Source organism: Eurypyga helias, unplaced genomic scaffold, assembly GCF_000690775.1.
Source record: "Eurypyga helias isolate BGI_N326 unplaced genomic scaffold, ASM69077v1 scaffold3372, whole genome shotgun sequence".
NCBI classification, from domain to species: Eukaryota; Metazoa; Chordata; class Aves; order Eurypygiformes; family Eurypygidae; genus Eurypyga; species Eurypyga helias.
This window is the reverse complement of record NW_010237671.1, coordinates 93,506-119,803: the sequence shown is the minus strand read 5'-3', so window position 1 is coordinate 119,803 and position 26,298 is coordinate 93,506. Positions and strand designations below refer to the sequence as shown.

Genomic DNA, 26,298 nt, shown 5'->3' with positions numbered 1-26,298 from the left:
AATTTGTCCCCCCTTCCTACGATAAATTAACTTCTGCAAATTTCTTATCATTTTCATTTGTAGCTTCAGTCATGTTTCCCCTGGACAGATCATCCATACGACAAAAATAAACAGTGCTAATGGCTTGTGGCAGAAAGCATCAAGGGATGGCTGGGTCAGAAGGCTGGGGGAGTTCGTGCTGTTCAGAAGTTAAGGCTCTGTATAGGTCAAACCAGAACAAGAGTAAAACACACAGAAAGTGTATTCTTTGTTTGTGTGTAACTTCGTTAGCACTGCTGTCAATTCCATGATTTCCTACAGAATAAATCCATATGAAATCTTGGGGTTTTTACTGAAAAGTAATACCTATGCATTGATTACTTTAAGCTCTTGTCTTTCATATCTATGTAAGTGTTCAAATTATAAATACATACACATATCTGTCTGTGTACAAAGTATTAATCCCAACAGGTATTAGGAATACATGCTGAGGAAGGAATACTACCCTTGTAATTTTAATTTTTAAATTCTGTTCAATTGCAGGAAATTTTTGCTTGAAACTTTTTTTTTGGTGAAATCTTTGAATTAAGGCAGTAATCACCATGTATACTTATGCAGCACCTACTGCAACTGGGATTCAATCCTGATTGAGATCTCTGGGTGCTAGGGTAATATGAATATTAAAAAGGAACATATATGAAGAATGATGGGTGATAATTAAATCGTAGATGATAAGATCAGGAAAGTATTCTCAGCTTATCTAGGGCATGTAACATGCAAGATGTTTTCCCTACGTCAGACCTACTGGCACCTTATCTAATCTGTTCCTAAGTGAAAGCACAGTTGTACATGACTTTGCTTTACTTGCAACAACTTAGAGAAATCTATGAAAATATCACTCAAACCTTTCCCATGAAGCTACGAATCATGCTAAAAGAGGATGGTGCATCTTAACAAAAAAGATGGCAATGTTCTTATCACTCAAAAAGAGAGATTAAACCTCTTAATACACCATTCTTTATTAATAATTGTAAGCTTGAAATACAAATAGTTTTCTGCAGAAATTGTAGTTGTGAGATGCTACGGGTATAAGAAACTATCTACACTGGAACAGTTTTTCAACATAATTGATCACCAGAAAGCAAGACTAAAAAGAATAGCAAATTATTTTATATTTTCAAACATGCTGGGGTGTAATGTTAAGGATAGAGGTTAACAAACATAGCTGATTAAATTATGATGGGAAAAGAAGGACAACAAGGGCTACCTGGGAAGTGCCTCCCTCACAGGAACTGCACCACTAGACAAATGTAATTCCAAAGTGGAATTCCACTTAAGATGTGTGTCCCTTAGTACCTGGAGATACTTTAGCTTAGGATGACGGTCTAATAGGCTAATAAAATAAATGAAAAGTATAAGAATATAATTCTCTGAGACAGAAAATGTTTCCTTATGATTAAGAAAAACTTTCTATTCTTATTAACTGCTTTGCTCTCTATTAAGGTGACGGAAGGTATGCTGTGTTGATATTCTCTGGTTTTAACTATATATTAATGATGGCTTTTCTTGTTAAGGTACCAGATACAGTACTGGGCAAAGTAATGTCACAACATGTCACTCAAGTAATTATTTTCTTTTTTTCCCTTTAGAAATCCAGGACAATGCCACTCGTATCAAATCCATAAGGAGCCTGGTAAAAAAGCTCCCTAGACCAAACTACGACACAATGAAAATCCTCTTTGAACACCTAAAGAAGTAAGTAGAATGGTGATACTAACATATGAATAATTTTAAAAGGAATTGAATCCTGTTGGAAATTTCATCCAAAAATCCAAAGATAATTATGTTCTTTGGTAAAACTAAGCATGATTTAGGGTATCTGTGTATATTCTATTCCTGCTCAAGAAACCCATATGTCTAAGCAAAAGCATTAAATTTTCCTCTACTAGACAACAGAACACTTCTGTTTCCTTCAACACCTGAGGTTTGCTATGCCTCAAGTATATTGAATTGAGCAAATGCAACATGTTCCAGTACTGCATTCGTCCAGTTTGGTTTGCCTTTCTCCAACAACAGACCTTTTGATCACTGCATTTTCACCATCGAGATCCTTGCTATTCAAACTCCTTTATTGAGGCACGTAATGACAGAAATAACCTCTCCCAAGAAAATACCTTGCAAGATCCTTTACATCACGAGGAAACTTATGACAACAGAGAGCATCTAAGAAACACTGAGGAGAGGTTCAGAAGGGCACTTTTGCTCTCCTAATGTTGCTGAGATATGACAGGGACAGAAAAATGACACTGTGAGGCTCCACCTTATCATTTTTCTGTGGTTTCTGCACTCATTGAACTCTGTTTCCAGGTTCTCATGTTCAACTTGGGGTTTATTGTCGCATTTCATGAAGTTAACAGTAAAAAAAATACATAGACCACGGGCTTAGTCAGAAACCAGCCTGCAGATGTTTTGACTTGAAGAATGACTGGGCAGAAGTGGCAGACCTCAAGATAAGGGCACATAAAAGGCAGGATCATGTTCTTCCTTTCATGGATGTCCTGCTGCTAGGACTAACCAGTGCCATTTTGTACAGTCACTTTTCATCCAAAATACCCTTAAAATTGAAGGGACTAAGTAGAATGTAGGGCCCCATGGAAACCCTGTGCTCAGTAGTTCATCCCAGGAATGATATAATGACCCCAGTGACTGAGTAATAAAGACTCCAAATAAAAGACTACTCTGAGATGATAATGAATGATATCTTTATACTGATCATTTCTGCTCCATTCTCTTGGAATATACATGAGAGATGTAGACCCTTTATGTTGTTTTTCAGCTTCCAGTGGAAACTGCAAAATGAAGTCTATATAGTTGTGGGAATATCCCCATTCCATTATGTATAGAAGGATTTTAAACAGTCCATATAATAACCGAGTTTGCTCTTGCAGAAAAACAGATTTCTATGTATTCATCTGATGTACTGTGTGCACACATTCTCTCCTTCAGAGGGTTATCAAGAGAAGGATGATAATTTATTAGTGTCAATGGAAGAATAATAAGGGAAATTATTTCCTGGGAAGAACCTGAGTGCAAGAAGTGGGTACACACTGTCAGCACAGATATGCCATATATAAAATTTACTATGCCATACATGGCATTGATCCTAACCTGAAGAAAGTTTTGTTACCATGTCTTAGGGGAGAGATATCAGGTATATGCAATAAGTCTTTGATCTTACAGTTAAATCACTTGATTGATACTCAGGAGACGTGGGTTCAGTTCTTGGCTTTGACCGGATGTTCTGGATGACCTTGGGTAAATCACTTAATCTCTCTGTGCCTTGGTTCCTTGTTTACAAAATGATGATAATACTTCCTTTGTCTGCCTTGGCTTTTTAGACCATAATCTTTTCAGGACAGCAATTGTTTCCTGCTGTGTAGAATAACTGACAAAACTGGACCAGAATGGAATTTTTGGAGAAAAGGAAAAAAGCCCTCACTAAAATACAGACAATAACATACCAACACTTTGTAATGGATATATACAGAATACCAGGCTTGACTAGAACTATAGATATAGTACTATCTAAACGAGCACATGCTCTTAGCTAGGTATCACTGCAGAAGGCCTGGTGAGGCTAGAGGCTGTACTGATGTGATATAGTGGCACAGAGTGATGGGAGGCAGGAAGATGCACTATTTGAGCCATTTGGGCATCTGAGCATTTTAGGAGCAATCATATGAGTCCCTGTGAAGAAGGTCAGACTTCTCTGCCACACAAACACATCCTCAGGGAAGGATAGGCTGCTTCCATAAGCTTTGCTCCATTGATATGGAAGCAGCAGAATACATACTGAAAACATAAAAAACAAACAAACAAACAACAAACAAACAAAACCCAACACACTAAAAACTGTAAAAGACCGAGGCCAATCTGAATGCCCTCATGGCTCCATAAATGACAATAAAGAACCCTTTACACTCTGTTAGTAATGACAGGATATTTATATTATGCAAAGATAGGCAATGTGTGTTTATTTAAATTAACCCAGGAAGTAAGATTAGTTTGCAAAGCTTACAAAATGTAGACTTGTATCACTTTTAGGGGTACTCTTCAGAAGAGGGGTGCCAATGTGCATGATGTGCCAACCTCACCACTGACTTGCACCTTTGTGCCATCCACTTCAATCACAATGTTTGCTTAGTGTGGACCACAGGAGTTTCGTAAGTTTCTGACTAATTGAAAAAAAATTAGTAAACTAGTTTGATATGAGGCATACTACTGCAATTTCTCTATTTGCTGGTGGAGATGGCTGTTCTTGCCCAATGTTGAACAGAGCTTCAAGGGGTTTCTGATGGGGAGAAGCTGAAGGACCTTGGGTACGTTGTTTCTGTGGCATTCCTTTCTTTCTTCTACCCCTTTCTTTCCTCTCTGTCAGGCAAACAGGAGAACAGGGCTATACAGACCTGGGCCATGGAACTATGTGCGCCTGTGACTTCTGTAGGGCACATGGAGCGTATGGCTCACTGACACACAGGAGCTTAGCACGAGAATCCAACCTTCTCCCAGAAGGCTACCTTTATCTTAAATCCCTGACAATATCAAGGCTGCACAATGGTTTCCTTTTGCAGCAATCGAGTCTGCAGGAGTGGGTCCAGATCAAGCCCAAATAACAGTGTGAAATGCACTTCAGAAGGGTCCTCCTTTAGAAACCCAGACAAAGCACTGATGAGTCTGCGAGAAAGGCCTGGCAGCAGGGATTAACACCGGTGCCATATATCTTTCTTAAATCAAGCCCTCTGAAGTTGGAAGAAGTCACTGTGCAGCATATGAAGCCCACAGGAGGGGGATTAAAAACAAACCTTGGAGTTGCAGTACCTGTTCTTTTAAGTTTTTTGCATTTGATAGGAAAAAAAGTCCACCAATGCCTCTGTTTATCTTTGCATGAAATTTATTCTACTACTCATAAGCAGAAGAGACAAAATACAGGGCTGAACAGACATACGAGATAGCTCTTGCCAGTCTAATACCAAACCAAATTGTTTTATTAGGACTCATACTGAATAATTGAGTACAACGACTATTAGATTATTCAGACATCTTCCTGAAGATGAGCAAATCAAACAAATATACTTTACACTTGAAAGAAACAATAAAACCCAATGTGAGCAGGGATTTTCCTAAACAGAGGGATCCAGAAAACAGCCTGTTCTACTTGAACAGGTTTAGAAAATACTTACTTGTTACATATATCCCATATACTGTTGTCTCCTACATTTGTGAAAACAGCCCCAAGGTCTCCAGTGCTCCATTCTTTCCTGTTGCTTATCTACAAGGGAATTTTACTCCCAAACAGAGTGAGCTAATCACAGGTACCAGATAAAACTTATATACCTATCTGGTTCTATTTTGCAGGCATACACAGGACATCAAATAATGCAGAAACCTTGTATTTGCTCTCTGCACAAACGTAAACAGAGAGCAACCAATCTGACTTGATAAATCATTATTTGTACTTAATAATTTGCTCACAAAACTAGAATTAAAGTGAGGCAGAAAGAGCATTTTGCTCTTTAAGGATCCCACAGTATATTATAATTGGTACCTAACGTGCTTTCCCAGCAACATCTTTGCGGTAGCTGTTACACACCCATTGGGAAACTGAGGCACAAGAAGTTTAAATGGCTTAAACACTCAGCCTAAGCCAGAGATGCAGTGTAAAAACGTGGAGAGTTGGGGTTTTTTCCCTGTACAGAAGCTTCTACAGTGACTGCAAAATACTCTTTCCTTCCTAATGCAAAATGCAGTAGGGGAGAGGAGCACCCTGGCTGAGTCCTCTGCACCATGCTCAGAGCTGGCGAGAGCGGATGCAGCTCTGCTCCAGAAGCTGTGCGCCTGCATTATCCAGCGCTGTGCCTGAGCTAATAAGCTGTGCTTATTAATGTTAAATTAATGAATCTCAGCCTGCTCTGCTTATTAGGTTGAGCTCCGTGCCACTGCAAGGCAGCTCTGTGACTCCCAGACCCGAGCTGTCTCACATCTGACCAGGCTGGAGCGTAGGGCAGCCAAGCTCGAGTCTGTTTTTACCCATCCATGTAGACACCCCTGCGACGAAGGGATAGATGAGAGACAAAACCCCTCTCCTCGCTTATTATTTTCCCACACAAAGGCAGGATAATACTTGTTATTTACAAAAGTATAAACTGGATGTTGAAATAATTAAATGGGAAGTCGGGGGCCAGCCTGACGCTACCATCCCTCTCCCTTACGTGGAAAGCACTGAACCCAGATGCCCAACTGTGGAAGATATTCTTCCAGTAGCAGCATCTGCCTCCTTGGCAGACACTTCAGGCAAGTTGTCTGGGGAGCTCTGCAGTTGCCTCTTGGTTTATCACGTGGATCTGTTACGATGGCCTATCTGGCTGCCTTCTCCGGGCAGAAGCCAATTCCTTTTGATTCACCTTTGAATCCAAGAAACTCCATTTTTTTTTTTTTTTTGCTCCATTTTTCCCGTACTGTACAGAGCATGGCAAGATATTTTCAGATGCCATCCAGCTTTCTGCTCTTACAGAGAGGGAATGATGATTCCCTTTCTGACTGCCTTCCCCCTTGCCCAAACTCTTCATTCTTACTAGCAATTGTTTGCATCAATTTCACTAGAAATAAGCTCCTCATCAAGAGTAGAACTTTGTATCTAAGACGAACACACTAATATTAATTTGTTATCTAGCAAAAGTCACAAGTATCACAAGAGTCATGCTTTCGTTGTGTTGACAAACCACCTTGCCCCATGTTCACAACTCTGTGAACAGAAAAAAGCATTCAACCTTGGCAAATAAAACACATACCCCTCTCAAACCTCGCAACATGGGGCAGCTACATCCTGATGACCACAGCCTTTTGCAAACTACATGCAACTAAACAGACTTATTTCTACCTAGTAAAGATTTTAAAAAAAAAGGAAAAAACACATGTATAGACAGAAGCCCACAGTAGCCCGCACACCAGGACACGATGACAATGTGATGACAAGTCCAGCAGCAGTACGCAGAATTCTGAGGGAAAATCAGAAAATAAAGTTAAAGTAAGGCAATCTAGCAATACTAAGCAGAGGATGTCTGCAAACTTTTTTTTAAAGTTGATAGAGGAAAGATGTAGCAAACATATGTGATTTTCACTTACTAAATTATGTGTCATATCAGCAGTTTCAGGCAGGCTTACATATTAAATCTAGGCTCAGGAGAACTCTTTTAACACAGGAGAACAACAGATTACATTAAGAATGGTACGAGCCTTTTCTAATGAAACAGAAGAAGAAAAAAAAAAAACCACAAATGTAAAAGTTATGTAAAAGAGAAAACAGGCACCAGAACGGAAGGACTAAACAACAAAATTCCATTTAGGAAGCCTCAGAGAACCTATGGGAAACCTACAACCCAAAGTGAGGATGGGGTTTTAAATTTTGCTTCAAGAAAAATTCCCAGATTCAGGAATATGCAGAAGCACAGAAGCTTTTACAGTGATGGCACAAGAAAGAATATTTGTTGAAATAATTTCCTGAATCAAGACCTTTCTTTATAATCAGGCAACTCATGCTCTTCAGCCATGGGACAGCAGCAGGGAGAAAAGTTCAGCCTTACTCCTACAAGCTTGGGGAGCAAGCTACTGTGAGGAAATGTGAGGAGGAGAAACGTCCTCTTGCACCAGAAGAGTGAATGGGTGACTGGCCACGGATGTAACTCAGGCATCCCTAACATTTTAAGATTTTCATGATGTGAATTAATCACTTTCTAGCTTGAGAAGGGCAAATATATATCAAGACATGCTCTTGCAGATGTGCTTTTCTCTGTTTCAGCTATAGAGAAGTTTTAGAAAGGAGCTGGAGCAATGCCAACATTTGTCCCATTTACCATAGTTTCCTGGGGCTCAGTATCGGGGAAGGAGAAGTTAAACCCATTTCTCTCTGCTGAAGTACACATTGGTCTATGAAACTCTCCCCTTGTAAGTTATTGGACACAGGAAAACGTGTGCCAGGCACCAGTGTGCACAGGGCAGGAGTAATTATAGATTTTGGATTAAAGGCAAAAAAGAAATCCAGTCTTCCTGAAGCACCTTTATGCATTTTTATTTTATGCACTTTGGGGCAAGGGCAACCTGCTACCGAGGTTTTTGCAGTCATGCCTAGCCCTTCTTTTTGCAGAATAAGAGATTTTGCAAAATTCACCTCTTCCCTGAAGAATACCATACAGCTTAGTGTTTTTAATGAGAAGAATGACGAGTAATTAAAACCACATTTTTACCTGTGTTTCCATATACTTCCTATTTCCACAACCGTATTTAAAAATATAAAACCTGATTTTCATAACAATCAGGCAAATAATTACACTTGGTACTTTTCAATGCTACCAAGCTTCAGAATGTAGTGAACTGGTGTATCAGCAAATAACAGAACGATAAAAATAATTAACATAGTTTTAATTTAAATATTTATGATACGGTTGACTCCGTGGCTGTACGGCACCATTGTGCTAGGTGCAGTACACAAATACGGATAGATAGAGCCCCTGTTTCAAAGAGCTCCTATTGTTCATCCCACATTACTCACTATCAAACGATCTCAAAAAAGCTTTTCAAACATTAATTAAATCTCATAACTTCCTTTTCAGGTCAGTAAGTTTTATTATCCTAGTTGTGTAGATGGAGAAAGTGAGGAATGAAGAGGGTAAAGCACTTGCCCATGATGACACAGCGAACACTTCTCACTTCCACTCTCTGCTTACTTCCCAATCCCCCACTCCAAGCCCCCCACGCCTTTGAAGGCTCATCCATGTGCACTTTGGCGTTGTGGGCGTACGTGTGCATACGGCCAGCACATCTCGGGGAAGGCCGGTTACTGCTAAGCACTCTTCAGTTAATCAAGACCATCTGAGAGTCCTGCTTCTGGTTTGCACTCCCATAAGCTTTAGTAAAATATCACTGGCGGACTTAATTTATGTGATTTTGTAACCTCTTAATATTGCTTGGGGTTAGTGTTCTTTTCAACTCGAATGGTTTTTGTTGGTGAAAATTAAGAATGCTCAATTCATTACAAAACAACTTTTTTCTCTCCCCCCCCCTTTTTTTTTTTTTTTTGCCTTTGCTATTTTGGGAGATTGAGCCCCAACACATTAATGTCCAGGACCAGGCAATCAAAGTGTAAATTGTAATGCTTTTCATTGTTCTGACTACAGATATAGGATTTTTCTCAGAATAAGGCTATACAATAAATAATGGCCTTGATGTTCCTTAAGATATTCATTGGAACTTAAAAACAAAACAGAAAAAAAAGACTTCAATGCCAAAATGTCACTGTTCTGTTCAAAATAATTAATATAACACAATAAGATCTATTCTACTATCGATTGAAAGAGAATTTATGCAGGTAATTCATTAAGGCTAGTGGGAGTTTGGCATGTAAATCCCACCCCATTTTGATGGGAAAACAGACCCTAATGAATTTTTTTTTTTTTTAATAAGCTATAAAATACATGCTTTTCATTGGCAAATACGTAAAAAGATAAAGCAAATACCTGAACAACTACAGTAGCGGATGCCCCTGCTTTGTGAGACCTCTGAAATGGCATTAGATCAAGTCATTTTTCACACACTGCAAAAGATGCAACAATCATTTCAATCACCATGTTAAGAGAATCAATACATTTTTTGCTTCCAGAGAATGGTATTTTACATTTCAACATTTTCAGGTTATCGCCTTCATACATCTCTTTTTGTGGTCAAGTGCATGATTAGTACCTCTGACAGGGTATTGGCCATTTTCTTATGAAGAACTACAAATTCTTGTAAATAAAAACCAATCTGAGAAAAAAATGAAGAGCAAATCTGTGGACTGGAATGCACCCTACTTGTAATGGGAACAAAAAGCTGGCAATGAAATATAAACCTAAATCACAGCAGAATGACCTACTTTAAGGCATTTGCCAAAGAGACAGTGTTTTAGACAGCTTCTCTGAAGTAGCGTCTTTATGTCTATGCCATCTGCAGATTTATTATTGTGCTTTAGGAAAAAAAATAAAGAAAAAAAAAAGAAAGAAAAAAAAAAAGGGGAAAGAAAAACCTACAGTATGCCTGAATAAAACTCAGCTTCATCTATAGGAAAGATTCCAGTACTGTGGGCACCACACCCACACCTACTGATGTGGTCCAAGTTTTTTCTTTAGAGGCACCTAATTAAGAAACCCTGACTCATTTACATGGATACGTTTGATCTAAATTACACTCCAAACCACACCAAATTAGGAGCATCTGTGAATGCGAAGTGTTTGTTCCCAGTGACTGGTATAATAGGGCCGGTTCTGGACGGCACATGTTCAAGTGACGAAAAATATTTCAGATGTAACATACTTCTGAGACCCACTTTTCCACTAATAATTCATAATGAGTTAAACCAGTATCTACGCTTGAACAATTATTTCAGGCTGTGAAAAAAATGTCATTTTACTTTTAAAAGGAAAGGGGAGGGGGGAAAGTGGGTAGACAACCACCTAACTTGGTTGTCGTCCCTGATAAAGGGTCTTAGCACAATCATTAGCTGCAACTTAAATGTGTGCAGTACACATATTATCAGATATCCATTTAGCCTGGACTGAAGGAAAGTATCTATGAATGGTTAGTTGTTGTTCATAGACAAGGCCTTCTGTCTTGATGTATGGTCTTCTGTCGTTAACCCACTGTGCCAGATTTCCTAATGAATCCGAGCGAAGAACAGGGTCTCAGCCCGATGAGGCGGTACACAATGAGCTGGATAACATGAAAAATTCAAGACCACCAGATTTCAGAGCAGTGCTGCCCTTTTGGGCTGCATTGCTGACCATGCCTATTTGTGTCCTAGAAGGCCGTTCTGTACAAAAACTGTTCCTGAGGCAATTAGGGAACTTTCATCCCACTTTCTCATCTCCTAGAAAGCTCGAGCAGAAGGGAGTTGTAGAAATCACTGGTTGCTGTGTTGTTGCCTTACAGTCTAAACTGACAAACTAATCAAAAAAAAGCCTCTATCTCACTCTAATTTAATCCATAGGAGAAGCCTGAGTACCGGGGAGCGCAAATCCGAACTCCACGCTGGGTTTGCAGTTCCCAGTCTGCTAGCACAATTTGGCACAACCTTCGGATTTGGCCCATGGTGTTTGGCAGCCACCTTTTATTCTTTCCGTCTTTTATACTTTGTGAATAGTCTAAGTTACATAATACCAGTGACAATTTGTTTATGGCAAGCATTAGAGTCACTGTTTTATGATTACATTCAAACTTTAAGCCACATTTTGACATCTAAGGATCATCTTGCGTTCTCATATATTACATACAATGAAGGTTTGTGTTCCAGTAAGGGGGGGAGGAACTTTATAAATAACATGACTCCTTTTGTCTGAAGAGATTTCAATACGTTTGTCTGATCTACTGTTTTTGCAGTAGCTAGAATATAATTTGAATATATTAATATTTTCAGCAACTGTGCTCAGGGAGCCCAGTTAATAACTTATGCATGGGTATATAGATACACTTCAGACAGAGGTAGTGTTTGCAGCCCTTATGTTGGTAATACTTAGAAACACACAATGAAAGAGCCTGTTCTTTCCTCCTCTTTGTTGTGGGCATGCATTGTGATGGTATGGAGCCAGTGTTCTTTCTGTTGTCTACACAGCCTGGATTCAATAAGCAGTTATATATGCATATTATGACAATGTGGTCAAGGAAACCAGATTTTTTTACTATACCTTCATGTGCCTGTACAGTATAAAATCTGGTATTTATTTTTCTTGTCCTCATTCAATATGTTAACAAAATCATAATTTGATACAGGTTATGTTCACTTTATAATTAAAATTATAGAGTTAGATGAAAATACAGCAAGATGTTTCTGAATGGAAAATATTTATCTTTTCGTACATTACGCGTTATGGTGCAATGTAAAATCATAAATCTGTGGAGCGGCTAACTCCAGCCAACCATACAACAACTTGCCTCCTCCCACGGTCCATGAGATGTAACCAGTTACACTCTCCAAGACAAGGATTTCTGCACACCGTTAGACGGCATTGCTACATCCTCTCCAGAGCCTTGCTCTGGTCTTCTGAAGAAAGATTGCTCTCCCTGGACATGAGCCAAGTAAAGGGAATTCAGAAAGCTCTGGGTTTTTTTGCAGATCCCACCACTCTGTCTCCCGTAGCTCTTCTAGCACCTTCATGGACAAAGTGCAAACATCTTGCACCATGTTCTCTGTGTCAGCACTAGACACAGCCTCACCAAACCACCGCAGGATAGTACTTCATTGCCCTTGAAACTCTTTCCACCTCCCAGGTCATTGCTGTCCACACTGCCAAGTCCCGGCCTTCACCAAACACTATCAGCAATCTTGGAGACTCCAACACCATATAGCATATGGGACAACCCTATAGCGTACGGAAGCTTTCCCATAGGTAAAATTTACTGTGATCAATAGTTCATCCATACTCAAACTTTCAGTCCAGAGAGGGCTTTCAGTAGAGCTGTGGCACTACTAGTAGCAGGCAACTTAGGACCACCTCCTAGGATAACCATCCTCTTTCCATATCTGGATAACTGTCTCATAAAAATGTCATCAAAGAAACCAAGTTTTCCATTCCTCCCACACATCTACCCCATGGAAGTCATCGCAGCTGCTCTGGGTTTAGCGTCAGCCTTGAGATTTCTATCTCAGGGTAAATTTCAAAGCTTGATGAATACAATCATGTTTTGAATCACACTGAACCACAATGGTGAGGAAATACTTAAGCTTTCTGAGTTACATGTTAACAGGTTTCCAGGTTACTCTTCATATTAATTTACATTTATACAGCTTTGCATCCTGAAACTACAATATTTTCTTCTTAAGGAGGAAAGTTCTCAGCTTGTAAATACACTTATAACCATTCAGTCAAGGTTAGACATTTTCTGCTGTAGGGGAAGTTCCTGCATCCTGTTGATGCAGCATCAACAAAACAATGTCCTGAATTTACTCTTCTCTGAGGACCAAAGAGTGCAGTGCCAGTTGTCTTCTGGAGCTCAAGGCAGTGAAAAAAACAACCCACATGCAAGGCATTTCAGCTTCACCTCCAAGAACGGCATGGCTATGCATAACATCAACAAGAAGGGCCACACAGGCACAGACCCTTTTGGCAAGTGGGACCTATCAGAAACACTTGTCTGCAACTCCATTAGGTGTGCTGAGGCATTTTAGTTAAGCTATGACTGAGATATTTGATGACCTGGAAGCTCCCTACTGAATGAGGTGTCCCAAGGCTGATGAGTATGCTTTGATATCAACAAGTTTGTACCTGTTGGTCCTAAGTACTTCAGTATCTGTTGAACATGGTTTCAGTTAGAAGGTGTGAGAGACTTGTGTATGTTATCTCAGTGGTAATTCTAACTGTGGAATTTGATCAGGGTCAGACCAAAGCAGGACCTGGCAAGCCAGGTCACTTGAAATTTCAAAGAAGAAACGCAACGACTGAGAGAGGTAGAGCTGCCTGTATAGAGAATAAAGACTTTCATAAAGTGTCTAAGGCAGTTAGACCACAGCCATCTGAAACCAGCACATGTGAATGGGCATTTGACTGAAAAAGGAACTAATGAGAAAAACCAAAACTAGTTTAAAGCTAGGAAAAATATTCCAGAACTTGCAGTACTACAAAGGGTGAATCTTAGAAAGACACAATATATGGAAAATCCTCGACTCCAGGCAGTTTGTGTATTTAGTGCAATGGACTATACACGTGCACAAAAAATAAACATCAAGCTAAGGTGAGTGGACAAGACAGACAAAGTGTAAGTAGAAAAGACAATGCTGACATAGTAAATTCGCTGCTCAAGGGCAAGTAAAATGTAAATAAGTTTAAAGAAATCAAAGACTCATGGCACATACTCACTAGTGCATTTAAGAGATACATTCATCCTACTCATGTTCAATATCAGGGCTGAAACAGTCGTGATGCTGGGAGGCATGTTAAAGCATCTTTCAAATCTGATACAAAATCTGGTGCATATATATTGCAATAGTAGCTTGTGGAGAGCTCAGAACTGAACCTGAAAGAGTAGGAATCCTGGTTGAGGTCAGATCCCATATAAAATCATCTCTGTTGGGCAGATCTCTGCAAAAAGGCTTTTATTTTAAACAAGAAGATGGTGGTAAAATAGGTTAAAAAATGGAGATTTTATATTGGGGACAACTAATAGGCCAATATTCAGAATTTTTCATTATGTAAAAAGAATTGAAACAAAACAGTTTATGAAGTCATTACACATATAGGAGTTCACAGAGAATGAAAAGTTTGGTGAGAGTTTGTTCCCTGACTTTCATGGAATTGATTTCAACACCAAAAATTACTGGTTGTCTCATAAAACTGAATGATTTATTTGTGACACTGGACAAAAACAATATGTTGTTCATGAGAAGCCCTAGAGTCACCAGAAGAGATGCATTTCTGAGCAGGTTGTCTACAGTTCAGCATCCCGCATTGAAATTCCAGTCAATTGCCACTTTTGGGCTTTAAGTCAGAAAGTAAACCTGTCATATCCAGAGCAGAGTTATTTGCCATCAACTGGATTACTGTAGCACAAAAAGGCTATAATTGAAGGATGCAAGAGGTTATAGATTGAACATAGTCAAAAGCAGTAATTCCACTTAGTAAAAGTAGATATCATCCAAAATGAGAAAAGTTAAGCTTATATAAGGTGAAATTCTGACTCCATTCTGGCTCCCAGTCACTGCGAGTTTTGTCAGTCACTTACACAGTAATCAAAATTTCACTCACTGTCAAGAGAGATGCTGCAAAGGGCGTGATGAAGTGAAAGTTAAAATAACTGTTAACCTGGGGCTTCCAAAATACATTTTCTGAGCACGGACTGCTGCCTAACTGTGTGTTTTCCTAACGTAGCACTGCAGAGAGCCCTTCTGGGGGCCAAGGGGATAAAACGGTGGAAGTGGAGTACATCTGGGATTTGCAGTAAGAATTTCCCTGCTGTAACTGCTGAAGTTCCCATTGTTCATCATCCGGTGGGACACGGTGAAACTGGACTACTTAAGCAAAGTGGGGCATGGGTTGTAAGAAGCCATGTCAGAAAGCTGTAACATCGCTGATTATCAGTGCCAGTGCTGACACCCTTCCACCTGAGCTGCTCTTTTGAAAGACAGTTGGAGATTACTGGGAGAAAGAGCATAGTAGTGACTGGCAGAAGCACTAAGTTTACTGGGAAGAGGAGGATTATATTATAAACTGGGTCTTGTCATCTTTCTATTATTTTTACCAGTAAATCTGAACCAAATAATGCAATTTATGTGTGTCTCTGAACAAGGCTCCATAGCGTCTCCTATGTGCTTTCCATATTCTCTCTGCTCAGGGGTTGTTGCAGAGAAGCGGCTGTTTTCACTGAGTTAAAAACCAGCTGATTTACCAGCAGATCTGGTGGCTCTGCTATTTTGCCAGGCACTTTTTGTTTGTCCATCACTAAGCATGTCGAAGCCTCAGTGTCCCCATCAGAAAACAATGCTGTTAATAACATTATTCCACCTTTATTAAGAGCCTTTAGCTTTAAGGAGGAATACTAAATATTATTAAGACAAAGACAAGAGGATAATAAGGAAACGTGTTTTTTCCCTTGCTGACCTAGTTTCTAACCTCACTTTAAAATCTTCCATTGATTTTAATTATGCTTAATCTAAAGCTAAGCTCACAAATCTAGCAAACTTCAGGACTGCTTTTAAGTGAATTTTCTCGCCTGTCAGAGTTCCTCAGGCTTTCTATGCTACAGTTAGAAGTTTATTTCCAGCCCAGACACAAAGTTGAGACAGCTCTCTGCCCGTAGGAAGCACCCAGCACCGCTACTGTACGATGTGTGAGTTCAGACGCTACCTTGCTCGAACCCAGCCTGTGTGCAGCATTCTTCACAGAACAATTGCAGTCCTTTTCTCATCAGCGATAGCCAGAGGCAGTAATAAGGGTGAAGGATATCTATCATGAAAAGTCCAGTGTCAATGTGTTCCCCCAATTTATTTACTGACCTTCAATGCAACAGCCATACTCCTGACCCTCATGAGATGAAGCCTAAGGGGAAATGGCACTGAGCACCAATTCCATATCCTGTTGTTCTGTGGTCTAAATTAAGTGCTAATTAATTACCACTGGCATCTTCGGCATTGCCTGTCAAATTGGATTTAGGATATCCTTTCGTTGTTTAAACAAATAGCCCTACATCTAAAGCTAAAACCCCAAGTGTTAGTGTTCTCTTTACTTTTAATTTTTTATTTAAAAAATCAGCAAGTATGTCCATGGATTTTGCAGGTAGAATTTGAATAAAAGAAACAGGAATTGATATTGTCAATTTTGATTAATAGTCCTTCATTAATAAACATCCTGTTATTCAGTTTCCACCTGCAGTTACTGATGTTGCCTGGAATCAATTAACTCATATAATTTGATTTATTTTACAAAGACATTTTTGGATGTGCTGTACTGATGATAAAGGTTCTATATTTACAATTCTTGATTTAAGGGAGATTGCTACTAACTGCCTTTTATTTTTTAATGCCACAAGGAAATGTAGCTTCAGGCATTCTTGAACAAAAATATTTAAGCAATTTTAAAAAGTTAAAGCTTTATTTATGCAAAACTATCTGTTGCCTTCTGAGCTACACAGGCCACAAATGCGCACAGATTCAGGACCTCTGACAGGTTGGGCTTTACAATAAGCTAGGTGTTCTGCATAAAAAATTTAGAAATAAAATTAATACATAAAATAAAATAAATCCATCACAGCAAAAGTTATACCACCAGCCAAAAATACAGTTAAGAGCTCTATGTATTACATCTCCGTCTGAACATGTGTTATTCAATAGAGTCTCACACTGCCTTATCGTTCTGCTATCCAAACACCTCTAAGAAGTGCACTAGCATCTGCCTAACATCCGTCACAGAGGGGTCTGCTCTCTCCCATCCTCTCCCCAAGGAGAGGCTTGTGCTTGCAGTGGTAGTGTGGCTTTTGAAGAGGGGTTTGTTGTTATTTGAGCAACATATGTTGCCACAGGGTCGTTAGAGAAGGCAGAAATAAATGCCTTGTGCATGGAGCTGCAGCCAGAGGAGCCTGAGATGCTCCTAAGGAAGTTCATGGCCTTCAGCTGACTCCTACCAAGTAGCTGTCCCCAAACAGGCAAACTTCAGCCTCAACAGCAACTCACACTGTGATAACACAGGCTAACCAGATCTTCTCCTTCCTCCAGTCTTATGAGCATTAGTCAGAGCCGGTTTGCATCCACACACAGGAACATGGAAAATGAAGGTAAACTGGGAAGACAGAACGCTTGTCAGTAAATGGAAGAACTTAGCGGGTCATCCGTTTGGGTTTGTTTTCCAAAAGGGAGACTTGGAGTTTTTGCAGTAATAGCAAAGGTTTTGTGGAGAGGTTTTGAATCAATTTCTCTGATACAACATGGTTTGGAAGAGTGGGATCTGAGCCTTTGTGTTCTTCAGTGGAGCCACCACAGTACGGAGTTGAGCTCCTGCCTTTGCTGTCCATGCCATCATACTGGTTCGTACCCTCCTCTGTCTTTGGAGCTTCTCCAACACTGGTGATGGCCAGAAAAAAGAAACGATCCCAAGATGCAGGTACCACATTACCCACAGCTGAGGGCAGAGGCAGGAGTACCACTCCCACTTTGTGGAAGAACAAGCAGAACTTCTCCAAAGCAGACACCTGAACAAAGCCCCTGTAGAGGCCTGAGTCCTTTTAGATATCTAAATGTGGTTTTACATCTTAGCCTCAGTCATCCTTTCCCTACAAGACAGGCACTATGTGAGGTGTGTGCAAAGGCAAGAGCACACGTGCTCTTCAGAAAGGATGCCATACAGGTAGGAAAGTTCACCCAATTGTGAAACGATTTTATTTCAAACTGCTCTTTTATTAACCAGGCTAAGCCAGAATAAATGTTTTTCTTCAGCTTTTCGGAGACTATTCGGCCAACTGTGAGCCGATGTTCGGAGTTAGCTTAGTTATTATTTTCATTTAGGGCTAGACTCCAAGGCAGTTCATCCAGGGAAGGGGTCATGCTGTGAGATAGGCAGGGGATCCCCTGAGGAAGCCCATTCTCCACCGGGTCCCTGTCAGCTGTCCAGGTACTATATATAGCCATCCAACGGTCAGATTTAAAGGCTAGTCTGCAGAAGAAGACAGCATCAAGTGCTCATTCTTGTGTCCCAGAGCAACTGAAGAGAAGGGATTTTTCCCAAAGAGCTGTAATATGAACCCACAGCTGCAGAGCACAGGAAGCCTATGGAGTTTCTGCAGGCCAGGAGCCATGGAGGCTATTTTCAGCAAAAGCAAGCTCTTTAAGTATGTCTGAACTATTTCTGACCCCTCTCGTAACGTATCATACGCCATGACCTGGTTTCTCTATTACCAGTCTTGGATAGCTATTGTTTCAAATTCCACCTATCAACCACAGAGGAATTTAAAGCACCTTCGCATTTTGCATGGGCAAAAGAAAACAGCTTAAAACTGTATTAGTCCACTGTGATCACATTTTGAAAAGGGCAGACATCGTAGTGTTTTGGAGCTCCTCTATAAGCATAAACCTCAGGTCGTAGCTACATAGGCATAAAGCTTTCCGCCATCCCAACATGGTACACAGATTTCACAAACAACAAGCTGGGGATACAACTGATGTTTGCATTTGCTTAGCTTCATCAGCTGGTGAATACCACTGTAATGCAACTGAGCAAATCATCCATAAAGCCAGTACATAAATAATAATGAGGTTTAGTTTGCATTCATAAAATATCAAGAATCCCAATTTATTACTAAATTTTAAATTTGTCTATGTTGCAGTGCAATGAATTGAACAGTTTACATAAATGGAGCTTATGGTATCAAGGGCTCACTCACTACTGATTGTTTCTGTAAGTCCCTCAAGATGGGGTTGAGTAGTGCACAGGCCCTGCACCCTTCCTTCACAGAGGGTATATTTTCCTGTCTGTCCCAAGCTGGTATATCCAGCTGGATATGGATATTCCTCTAAGGTTTTGACCTGTTGTAAAAGGGCATCTTGTGTTTTAAGAGGACTCGCAAAGCCAAAATTTTTAGTTGCAAAAAAACACTTCAGTTCTTCCTGAAAATCTACTATAGCTGAACTAAGTTTGCAACAGAAAACGATGTTGGAGTAATATGCTGTATCTCAGAAAAGTACATAACAGGTCTTAAATGGAAAGGAAATACATTCAGAAGAAACCTGATAGTTTATCTGTGCATCATTTTGTACTTGTGCTTCCTTCCTAACGCTGGAAAACCCGTCTGTGAAAGCTCTGCCAAAATGTGCTTACACACACAGACATTATCACTTTGTAGGATGGTACGTTTTATTACCAGGTTATTTTCCAGTACATTTGGCACAGTTAAGGTAAGTATATTAACTTTACTTCCAAATAAAGGAAGCAAAGTTGTACTGAACGTCTCAGCCATTGTCAACGAGTTAAGAACTGACAGGAGGTCCAAGTAATCAACCCTGTCTATTGCTCCGAGCATTCCACTGGGACATCTCTTCTGATCATACAATGTATCTGACTGGCATGGATTTAGAATTGCTTTCAATAAAGATTTTATTTTAAGGTTGGATGATTTCTTCCCAAATGTCTTGCCACTAAAGCAAAGTATATTGTACGTGTTATTTTTTAACTCCTGTAAACCAGCATTTGGGAAGGAGAGGAGAATAACACGTTAAGCTAGAAGCTTCATCATATGAGTCAAATTTTAACACGTTCGGATTGATTAGGGGCTCTGCAATAGCAAAAGTCAGAAAACTGCTGCATAAACGCTGGCCCATAACAGTGTACTGGAAAGCCTGTTAACACTACTGTAGTTGAGGTGAGTTGAAGGCAACTGAGCCATTCCCAGGGCCAAGACAAACATTACACTTGCATATTCCGGAGTATGTATAGGAAACAGATATTAGCCAATTTGAGGATAATTATTGGTTAAGCAGATCAATGGGATGTGCAGACTTTGACCCACTAAGGCATTTCATAGGAAATTACATATCAAATCAGTCCCATTGTCCATTTGGATGAGCATCTTTGGCCACGACAGTGGTCGTTAGCACAGTTCAGCAAAAGTGCAAAACCCACTCATATGGGCTGACATGGAATAATTCACTTACAGAGGAGTTGGTCCCTAATTTTGTAAGGTTAGTTATAAATTTTTGCTTTATGGAGAGTCTTCTTTATTCCCATGTATCTTTAATATTTCTTGGCCTCCATTTATAGAATCATAGAATCATATGGTTTGGGTTGGAAGGGACCTTAAAGATCATCTAGTTCCACCCCCCCTGCCATGGGCAGGGACACCTTGCACTAGACCAGGTTGCTCCAAGCCACATCCAGCCTGGCCTTGAAGACATCCAGGGATGGGGCATCCACAGCTTCTCTGGGCAACCTGTTTCGATTTAGATTTAGATCTCTGTTTCTGTCTTGCATGGCAGTGACTTTCCCTATTTAAATAAAATATTGTGCATAATGCTGGTGGAAAAGATTCTGATAAGATCAATACCGCCTTTTATCCCTTGGTCCTCTACTGAATTCAGAGAATGACATTTCCCACACCTGATATTCTGGCCCATAATATTTTACCAGTTGACCCTTTCTTACTCTTATGATCCTCAATTTTGTGATGTGTTGCCCTTTAGTCATAATCTATGTTACCAGTTCATGGAAGAGCAGCAGGATTGTCTTACTAAAAAGTTACCCTTAGATAAAATTTAAAATAGTAAGATAGTAATAGACACAGTTAAAACATTTCTGCTAAGGGTAGAAATGCCCCTAACACTAAATCCGCATAGGATGGAGAGGTCTGAGAAAGCAAAACCAAGTAGTGCCCAAAGAAGACAGCAGAGGAAAGCTCTACCCTTAGACACTCTATAGCGTATAGTAAAACCGTGCCTTTGCCTGTGGGGTTTTCCTCCCTAAATACGCTGACTTCTCACTCTAATTTTTTATGTGCAGTGGGAACATTAAGGTGAGGAATCAGAGTCACTGTTGAAACACTTTCCTTAGCAGTTATTATGGAGTAAAATGGATGAAGAACATTTCCTAACACCTGGTCTGTTTGAAGTAGTACTCCAATGTGCTTTCCGAGCGTCAAAATTAATAATGATTTTATTTAGAGAGTTTGAAAAGTGTAGATTTAATGGAACTAGAGCGCCAAACTCACCATAAAATGACCCTCCTAGCTGTAGAGCTGCCCTGCTCTCAGTCACACGCTTTCCAGCTTACAGTTGCCTTAGCAACAGCCAAAGCATAAATTCCAAGTATTTTTCCTTATATATCTGCCATTGACACTAGAGCCCTCCTATCAGACACTTCTGCTTTTTTAATACATCATTAATTTCATTACTGTTAATAATGAGAACGATATTTTCTGCGTATCTTCTGACTTGTGATCTTAAAGGACTGAAGCCATTCTTGAAGTTCATTTACTTGGGGAGAAAAAAATATTTTGTAAAGCATAACACCCAACAATTTCTTGATATGGTTCCAACATCTGTGGCACCAGATTATAGATTGTTTCTAAAATAATCTTAAATTGATGGATCATTGCTCCTTTCATTTGGGCTTGACAAAAAGTAGCTCTGACATTTCCTTTCACATTGTATGTTGTAAATTTTGCATCACTCGTTCTGCTCTTTTTCTTGCCAAAAAAAGAATTCTTGCCCGTTTTTAGGGATTTTCTCTTTTAACAACGGAATTTCACTTAGCAGCTACAGTAATAGCTTAGATTGAGCTTTTTTTTTTTTTCTATTTTGCTTTGATTTTTTCTTTTCTGGACAGATAAAAATTTAGTTGTAGAATCCTATTGAAAATATTTGTAATTTTTAAAGACATAATGTCCTAAACTTATTTTATTCAGGCTGGATTGAATTCCTTCCTTCTTTCCCTCCATTAGCTGTATTTTACCACAGCTTATTTAGAGTACTCAGACTTTCCATGTTTCTAAGTTTGCTTAGTTTACAGTTTTTTGTTATTATGGCCATCAAAATAAGTACGACCGCATAAATAGACAATATCAAGAAGTCTCAAGAGATTTTATCAATACAGTAATTATTACACTAGTGTTAAGCTTAGGAGCCCCAAACATATATGGAGGTTCTTAGCACCACATTCCATGTCAGTGAACCACAACATATAGTTAATTCCCCTCCGTTGCCAACACACACCATGCACATCTTCCCTTGCTTCATGCCATACCCTCACCTCCCGAGAGCTGAGCGGCTGCAGACCACGTGCTGGCAATGCCTAGATTCAAATGTGCAGGATAGCATCTCCAGGATAAACAAGGGTGAATTATTCTGCTTGGGAAAGATGGCAAACAAGAGAGGTTGGCTAACCACCTTCCATTTTCTGTGTCCACATCAGAGACATAAGATCTCAACATCTTGCTCCAAATTTTACAGATAAAGGAGGTCCGATCCCTCCTCTCCTGTCAGTAAATCGAGCTCTATCACTACCCTGACTGCTCATCTGTGGTTTACTGCCTCTTGCTCCTTGCAAGATGTTTCTCCTCCAGCATGATCGATGCTGTCCATCACCAACACCACCGCATTGCAAAGCCATGGCTGATGCTAAATTGACAATCTGTAAAGTTAAGGAAGATACAACTGCTGAATAAGTTTTTTCTGCATGGTGAACTAGCATCTCTATCCATACTGATGTCATCTGCAAATACTTGACAAAGTTTCCAACTTCTAACATGTAACAAGCTCAAAAGAAATCAAGTCCTTCTCACAGCGAGGCCCCAAGCTTGATATATACGTAAGTGGCATTAGGCAAAACAACCTGATCACCCCATAACAAACATTTTTAATTGTGATAAAGATGTGTGACATCCATCAGAGGCCCACACAGTCATTTGGCAACAAAACTACTAGCTTTTGAGACTTTTTGAACTTCTAAGAGAAGAGATATGTTAATATTACCACAGAGGAAAGAGAAATTTTTTTTAATTTTTAATAAAGATACTATATTTTAAGAAACTAATAATTAAGCCAATCTGATTAGTGCCATATGGAGAGTGTTTTGTGCAATGGACACCACGGTTACAAGCATGAGGCAGAACTAAGTGATGCTTCCTATTTATATATAGGAAAAAAACCCACGAGCATTGATGTTCAAGGAATGTGGTAAACAAGATTGGCAGAAATCCACAAGATGATGCTCTTTGCTGTGTGACCCACCCACTAACAGGAAAGAAACCTTTTTTAAGGAATGGAACCCATTATGTTTCATGAAGTTTCTTTCACTTATAAACTATATAAATTAAATTATGTAAATTTAGCACCAGGTATGGGAAAACAGAGACAACTATGATGATTTTTAGATTGTTGTCTGGATTTTATAAAGGCAGATGAATGACAACAAGAGAGGGGAGGGAAAAGCAGAACTTGGCTTCAACAGTTTACTTGGAATATTTAAGTTAAAACTAACAGGTTAAGGAAGCATCCATAAATTCAAACATTTACACATTAAAGTTACATTTAGTTTGCATTCCTTGGTAGAGCTGTGTGATTTATTTGTAAAATATGTATCTTCATTTACTAGTCTTTCCAACCTAGGATATATTATACATTCTGGAGGGTGGAAGGAAATGGATTTCTGCTTGGTTCATACTCACTGCTGCAAAGATTTATGTGGAACTGCCTACCTAAACTCCATCCATTAAACCTATATTGTTCTTAAACCAGACTTCTCCATCCTTAATGTCATTTCCACAAGAATATTAAGTCTTAATACAGACGTAAGATCAACTTTTAATAATAATAGCCCTCCTTCTTGTAATTTTGTGAGTAATAAAGATATCAAAGGTTATAATCCTTACCATTATTTTCTAAGTCATCTCATTAAGGTATGTGGCCTCAGTGTCTTTCAAGAAACTTTGTGTCAGAATAAGGCAGGCAGCAGTCTTTAGTTATATAAATTTCACAATCCATTTCAGGCCATGCTAACTTTATTGGATTTAAATTAGCACAAGGAACGTGTTTCATATGAGCTCTATATTAAGGTCCTTTTTCTGTTTTCCCAACCCTTTCAGTGCTGGAGACCACGTTAAGAGAAGCAAGGAAGCTTCTCCCTGGAGCCACCAAAAAACTGTTGACACCGAAAGCGCTCAATTCCCTTAGCATAAAGAGCAATTTCTAATTTTGTTACCTAAATATATGAGCTCAGCAACTGTCTTACAGCACACACACTAATGCTCATTCACCAGAAAGCAGCAAATTGTGCTCTAATATAAGAGCACTGTAAACGGGGCTCTCGACCTCCAACCCGTGCACATCTTGCTGTCTGGGGCTAACTCTCCTTTCCTTGTTTGTCGGGTTGACAGAAGTTGCCCCTTCCCTCCCGTCCTTCCTTTCTTTTGGACAACTTAACCGAACATCCCTGTTAGGAGCATCAGTAAAGAGTGCCTCTATGTACTTCAAATGCAACAGCGACTCCTTTGACATCCCTCTTTTTTAACCAATTCTTTCCTTTCGTCAACAGGATAGCAGCCAAGGAATCCGTGAATCTTATGTCAACACAAAGCTTAGGAATTGTGTTTGGACCAACACTCCTTAGACCTGAAAAGGAGACAGGGAACATGGCAGTCCACATGCTATACCAAAATCAGATAGTTGAACTTATGTTGAGTGAGTACAGCAAGATCTTCGGCTCTGAGGAAGACTGACAGACAGGGCCTGTTATTGAAAACGTTCACATCTGTCTTGATGTCTAATATTTTTACATTTCTGTAAACATATTTCTGAAATATTTCTTTTTCTTTCAAGTGACAGATGCCTCATTTTGTGAAAACTTAATGATGATTTTGTGTTTAATTTTCAAACATTGGAATAAAAAATATTGTCAACATTTGCCTATATGTATTCTGCATTAACCCTTTGAGAGTTTCATTATGCTAGCACTCCAAGTGTCACTTTTTTTTGCAAGCTGAGCATACAGCATATGGCCAAAGACCGTAGAAAATGCTGTTTACCAACATATGCAATGGAACAGAAAGACAAATAGTAATTGAGGAGATTTGTGGAAAATGGATTAAAATATGTATGTTAAAGGCAATGAATTAAAACAGTGATACCAGATCATTTGTACCTAATCCGAGTATAATTTACCTCTCCCTTTGATATATACTGATATTTAAAGACATGATGAATAATCAGTTTGCCTGCACCAAGACTTTAAAAAAGATTACATCTAATACTTTTACACAAATAAAAAATAAAACCCAGCCACCACCAGAATGTCACTATTAGCATAACAGTGTGCAAAAAAAAAAAAAATTAAAAACAAAATTGGAACTTTGGCATTTTTACTTAAATGCAGAACATGAAATGAAGACATTGCATGACTGCTCATTTTAATGTAACATCCATTTTGATTCTTCATCACACTGTACATCTGCCCACTTTCCCCTGCTATCTCATGTTCTGTAGCATTTGTATTGTGCTCCTGAGGATGCTTTATTGGTGAACTACATTAAATTCATCTAGAAAAAACTTTAAAAAAAAAGCCTTTTCATATGCCCTTAGGATTACTTGGCTAGACTTGAATCAATTTATGCATTTGATGGTTAGTTTCAGTTGTCATGGATAAACAAAAGGGTAACTGTCTAGAATATATCAAATATTGTTTCATTTTGAAATGTATGTTTCCAGCTATACACATCTCCTACCCTGTTTTGTAAAAGTATTCTGCTGATAAAATGTAGACTTATGTTTGACAGCTTTTTAATCAAGTTCAAAGAGAATAAATAAAACTAATCCAGTGTGGTAAAGAGTCTGTCTGGTTATCGATTTGTTCATAAAATGAAAAATAAACCATGTAAATAAGATGTGTGAAACACAGATCTAGAAGCAAATATTTAAAGCAATTAAAGACCCCAAAACACAGGATTAATGCATAGGTCTGCTGTGCACGAGAGATATGTCTTGAGTATCACCTCAACGGATCATGGATTACTTCAGTTTTTACTTAGCATCATTTTGCAAAATACCATGTTATTCAGGAAAGGTTACTCCTCAGAGTGGGCATTTATGGGAACAAATGTACAATGAAGCCTGATCCCTAACTAAGATGGGGCTTTTTCATCAGGTACTGACATAGGCAGAAAATAACACCAACAAAACATAAAAATTGTCCACAAGACATTTTCTGACTCCATACATGTCTGAAAAATCAAGCAAAACAGAGGGGTAGGGACCAGTACTTAAAATTAAAAACA

At 39.2% G+C, this 26,298-nt stretch overlaps 1 protein-coding gene across 1 annotated transcript in view; it reads left to right on the top strand.

The window, feature by feature from the left end:
* LOC104506545 (rho GTPase-activating protein 15-like) overlaps positions 1 to 25,853 on the top strand; it is a 170,591-nt gene extending 144,738 nt beyond the window's left edge. Inside the window, 2 exon segments of the mRNA XM_010147522.1 lie at positions 1,629 to 1,734; positions 24,564 to 25,853. Coding sequence (XP_010145824.1) covers positions 1,629 to 1,734; positions 24,564 to 24,747 — 290 coding nt within the window. The 3' untranslated portion in view covers positions 24,748 to 25,853.
* Positions 25,854 to 26,298: the final 445 nt, after the last annotated feature.